This window comes from Limulus polyphemus, unplaced genomic scaffold (assembly GCF_000517525.1).
Source record: "Limulus polyphemus unplaced genomic scaffold, Limulus_polyphemus-2.1.2 Scaffold2713, whole genome shotgun sequence".
Classification (NCBI taxonomy): domain Eukaryota; kingdom Metazoa; phylum Arthropoda; class Merostomata; order Xiphosura; family Limulidae; genus Limulus; species Limulus polyphemus.
The window spans coordinates 21,162-27,014 of NW_013668323.1; the positions used below are offsets into that span (position 1 = coordinate 21,162).

General features: G+C 34.2%; 1 protein-coding gene across 2 annotated transcripts in view; it reads right to left on the reverse strand.

Moving 5' to 3' along the window:
• Positions 1–5,853, reverse strand: part of LOC106467704 (membrane protein FAM159A-like) — a 76,816-nt gene that overhangs the window by 14,173 nt on the left and 56,790 nt on the right. For both annotated transcript variants that reach the window (XM_013928082.2, XM_013928081.2), the window contains exon 6: positions 2,598–2,715. In XM_013928082.2, the coding sequence (XP_013783536.1) occupies positions 2,598–2,715 (118 nt within the window). The remainder of the gene's footprint in view (positions 1–2,597; positions 2,716–5,853) is intronic.

Sequence of the window (5,853 nt, forward strand, 5' to 3'; positions counted from 1 at the left end):
TGAGATGGTGTCCTAATACATGAAAATGGCCGAGATAACCACTAGAAGGGCATTCTGAGCTTTCTATTGGTTATTCACATGTCATATATTGATGTAAGTGTATATAAAAGACCATTTCCAAAAACTGATTCAGTACGAGTGATATCTCAGCAAATAGAAAAGTATGAGGTTCTTATTTTATATTCTAGGTTGTCAATATCGATAATTTAAGTTCCTATATACTTAGTATTTTGACATCACAAGCATTTAATGTGAACCAGTGCTGCATTCAACATCCCACGTGACACACAAAAATTGATGTTTAACTGTGTTTTTTTAATATTTACTTTTAAATTAAGAAATTAAATAATGCATAATACTAAAATTTGAATTATAATCTACAGTTTGATACCAAAGTTATTGACATAAATTCACAAAATAGTAGTTCGATAAAATTATGAATGCGAGTCAAGAAATGCAATGACATAGCCTTTGACCCGTCATCAGTCTGGAGAGGGTTAACATGAGCCAGAATGGAGTCCGTACCAATAAAGTCCCAATAACAAAACATGCCAAAGTTGAAGAAGAAATACGGACAAAAGTGGAAGACAGAATGTGAAGGGTATCGGCACAAAATCCCTCATGATTTCTGTGGAGAGCCTCAGAGAGATGTATAGGAGAAAGATAACGGAGAGTAAGGTGAAGGTGAGAATATTGGGCATGTGTGAGACTAATATTAGATTTGGGAGCCACTCCCAAAGAGGTTATAAGAAACCCAACAACTATTGGGGGGGGGGGGTGGCAGCATACTGATCCCTTCAACTAACTGGAAAAGAAAGTGATCTGCAGGAGAGGGAGGAAATACCAAAAACGGTTGAGAAGAATGCTCTTCAAACAAAGATGGATGAGGGGAATAAAATAGGTGAAGAGACAAAACATCACAAACCTGAGATACAAAATCATGAAAGCCAAGGAAGGTCTAGGTAAATTGTCAAGCTGGAACTGAGAAGGAGAAATAATGTTGAATAATGTCAGCAGACTCTGAAAGAGCTTGGGCGACGTCGGGGGACAAAGGGTGACCCAACCAGTGTTCAAGCTCCAGATGCACAAAATCAGAATGATCCACAGTCAGGGTGCCTGCACCTGAGGCCTCAGATAGAAGATTAGTCATTAGTGTGACCGTTGAAGTGGAAATGTTGACTTCGTAATTCAGAACTCATGAAAACTGCACAAAATGTCTAACGCAGAAAAGCAAGGAAAACAAACAGGAAGATATGTGGTGATGTATAAACAAAAAAAAATAGAGCCACTTAAAATTAAAAATGTGTCGCACAGAAAGAGCAAAGCACAAGAGAAGAATAGCTAATCTTATGAGAAGAGGTAAGTACCATATTGGAATTGTTATTCAAAAGGAGTGGAGGTACCCTAAACAAAGACAGGAGGTCGAAAAAAATTGCTTAATTGTGTCCACCTCAACTTCAGATTCAAAACCTGTGAAGGAAATGGTGTGGCAGAGATGAAATAAGAGGGTCCTGGCGACAACATGGACTTCCACCACATGTTGGATGATGGCTGTCATGATCTCAACAGGCAAAGAAGTTCCCGAATTGTTGGAAATTGAGAGTGACATCTGTTCTCATTTCATCAGGATAAGAATCCATCAGAAATTGTGAATTTATAACAGAAAGTGAAAACACAAAGTTGTTGAAGTATTTTACTTCAACAAGTCTCATCAAAAATAAACATGTCTGTGCACAACTGTACCAAGGAAAATAATAAGGATTTTAACATGTGAATGTAGAGGAAGCACTTGCGCATGGATGTGTGTCACACTCCTATTTGCGGAGGGTTCTGCTGCATGATATGTCATGCAGCAGTGCAAATTCACGTGTTTCACATGAAATTTAGGTGGGAGTTTTCACAAGGCTGTTGGCATGCATGTCTCTCAGGCAGATTAGAATAACTTCAAGAGGAAAAAATTTCTGTCTACGAAGGTGAATGTCTGTATCAGAATTTGCCATCCCTAATGCAGATTGTAGACATCTGTTAACTTCGACTGTGGTCTGCTTTGTGAATGAAAATTGCTTAATTTTTTAACACAGTGTCCAGTCTCTTTTATTCTTCAACCTCACTCAAAGTAATTGAATTCAGATTTATTAGGTGGAATATTCTCTGACAAACCTCCTGCTATTCTGTGTCTGGTTATTCTTAAGGGAAGTAACTGCATTTGAGAATACTACAACCGTATAACAAAAATATCTATGCAGTGGGAATAAATCAGAGGTAAAACTTTGTAATAAACTAATCTAACTGGTGTTTGAAAAAAATAGATTATACAAGTTGAATTCTGCAACAAAACAACCTATTGAAAAGAAAAACAAAAAACAATATGGGCAGAACTAATGAACAACCAATTTATCAAGTCATATTTAACACCTATAACTAGTAGTATTTAACAAACGTATATATACTTGGTTATAAAAAGAAAAAAAATATATAGATAGATATAACTTTACAAGAAACTTATTTCGCTTGTGGGTAAAACAAAAAACTTGAAGAAGAGCTGTATAACGAATTTATTTACCTGGTGTTAAAGGTACTAACAACAAAAAACTTACCTGGTAGTAGAAGGACTAGAGACAGAACTATAGAATGGATCTTGTTCTGCCAACAGTAATGAAGATCTTGGACTGTCTGTATTATAAGGTGGGGGTGGATCATTGTGAACAGAATCCTCTGAGAAAGAAAACAAATACATGTGAAAATTTAATATTTTTTAATCATTTGATGCCAAAATGCAATCTTAGATTAATGGTTTCTTTTCACATAGTTCAGAAATAGATCCTTAGTGTATAATATTTGCAGGGCTGTAAAAAAGGGACTTAGATTTTGTCCTTTGGATGTTTGGAACACATCACTGAATGAGGGTTCAAACCTTCAACAGTACTAATTTGCATGATTTAAAGATAAGATTCCCATAACTACTAGTTTATATTTGACTGAAACCCCTTTTATTTTACAGGTAATTCACATAAATGAAATAAACTAAGAACAATATATAGAACAGTAGTCATGCTTTTATATTAAGAAAAATACTCATTTATATACAATAAACCTTCCTACAACACGGATTTGCTTATATGCACAAAAATAAAAGCAACTGATTATCTGCCAAACATGAAAAATTCGATTATGTGCAGTTTGCCCAAAATGCAAACATATGAGTGCTCTAGACCATTATCTCTCTCAACACAGTTAAAATTATGTCTTTCACATACAAAAAAAATCATATTTTTTAATGAAGTATTTTTAATAAACTAAAATTTGTACATGAATATACTGAATATTTATTTTGAATAGTCCATGTGCAAAGTAACTTTCATGTTAAGATTAAAAATACCTTTCTTCATCTCAAAAATCTCCAATTTCCTTTGTGTAATCCTTAAAACCTCCTAAATAGATTTCAAAAGTTTTTTGAGTAAAACTTCATATTTCATCTGTTATTTTCTCTACTTTATCTCTATATGGGAACGACCTCGTAATCACCAAAAAAAAAGAGGGAAATAAATCTAAATTACCCTTTTTTTCTTTCTAGAATGACTTCAAATTGTAACATGAAACTACATTTGTTTACCCTATGTAGCTTTAAGCTCATAACAGTATACATTACATCTATTCATAATTCATTAAAGTCGACAGATTAATAACATGCAAATTAGACAATTTCCCCTGACTCTCAAAATTTTTATGACTTTCTAACTATGCAATAAGAGCTGTTACAAATTCATCCAAGCTAGTTGTTAACATTCCCACGGCAATAAACCATGTATTATAAGTGAACACAATGTAATATAATACCTCATTTGATAGATAATAACACTGACATTCTATTGGGTATAGATGATATACAATTAAATGTAAGAGAGAACTATTAAGAAATCCTAAACGACATGGATGTGACAGGAGGAGGTCTGATTTTATATTTGATAGCTCTGTAACCAGACAAAATTGAAGACTATAAAAATTATGGTTTGTCTGAGCAATGACAATTTTATAGTGTGTAATTTACGTTTCATTTCATCATTACTTGGGGTGGTGGATAAAATACAGAAGAGAAAATACCTAGAGAAAATGTGTCATGAGTGTAACACTAGGGAAAATTCAGGATTTTTTTTAAATATTGCCTTATAAAATTAAGAACTTAAAACTTATATACCATTAAACCATGGATTATTAGCTAAGATTTTATGCTAGACTAATTGGTTTAACATAAACAAAAAGTAGTTTAATAAATATTTTATGTGTAAGACACAAAAACCATGTGATATGTGCAGTAAAGGATAACCGTAAGGATAGCAATAAACGATCTCCAGCTTCCTAAGCCTCACTCCATCCCCACCATGTATCTAGGTGATCGAGGTAATTTCAGTGTCGTGTAGTAAATTAATTTTTGCTATTTTTTGATGCTTTTCATAATTAACCTTAGATAGCAGTATCGAATCCAAACGTAAAGCATCTCCAAGTGTTAGTGAGGCAAAGAAAATCTGCAAAGTTAAGGCATTAGCTGAGAAAATTCAGATCCTAGATAAGTTACAAAGCAGGATGAGTGAGACATCCATAGGCTGGGAATATGTCATGAATGAGTCTTCCATATTTACAATTAGGAGGAGTGAAGAAAAAATCTGTGTAAGTGTTAAGGCTTCTGTCCCTATAAGTGCTAAAGTTTCTCACATCAATTTTGATTGGGCATCCATAACTTGCTTTGCACATACATTGTAGCTTGCGGTAAATGATGGACTTAATTCAATTTCCAACTTAAAACAAGTGACTGGACCATGCAGGAAGTTGGTTTCAAATTTCACAACAGTATTATTGTTACAAAAGCTCTCTGAATCAAGCAACAACAAATGGGCCTTCTGCAACACAAGACCATCCAACAGTGCAAAACAATGTGGAACTCTGGTTTTCAAGCCTGGTAGAACAGTGGTAAGCAATAAGTGCTGTTTTATCAGACTTCACTATTATTAAACTAAATGATGCCCATGTTTTGGAGATACAGGATGAATACTGGTGAATTCTGAAAGAAATCAATCCTGTTTTGAAGTCTCTACAGATAGTCACAACAACAACTTGCAGCAATTACAGCATCAGCAGTATACTCTTCTCATGAGCCTCATTGATGTCCATTTGCAACTGTCTAATAAAAGCACAAACACAGTGAAATAATTTTTAGCTGCCATGTGCCAGTCACTTGAAGAGCAGCTCCATCCTAATAAAAAGAATTAAACTGTTACTCATCCTGCTCTCACCAGTACTGCTTTAAACCTGAGACACAAACGTTTTAGATTTTTAAATGATAAAGTGTGTTTTGTAGTTAATTACTGTTTGGTAGAGCTCTCTTGGAAACAAAAGATGAACTCATCACTAATGGTGAGTCTGTTTACTTACTCCAATGCCAGAACTGGGTTTATGTAATACAAAAATCAAAGAGAGCCAAAAGAGATCTTGAAAATGGATCAGATGACAGTGGAAGTAATGCTGTGTTTTTTTGGAAGGTGGGGACTAGATACCAAGATGATGATGAACACCTAAGTGAAACTGGAAGCTACTACCAGCAATCTACCATTCACTGATTCTGATCCACTAAAGTGTTGTAAAATGCAGAAAGATTCTTATCTGGTATTGGGAAAATTTGTGTGAGGATTTCTTTGCATCCTTTCTACTTCAGTTTCATCAGAGCAGATATGATGTACTGCTATTTAGAAAAACTATACACAGACAATTTGAATATGCTGATATTTCTGAACAAAAACCTGTAATCTACCCAGTTAAGGTTTATAAATATATATATATATATATATATATATATATATA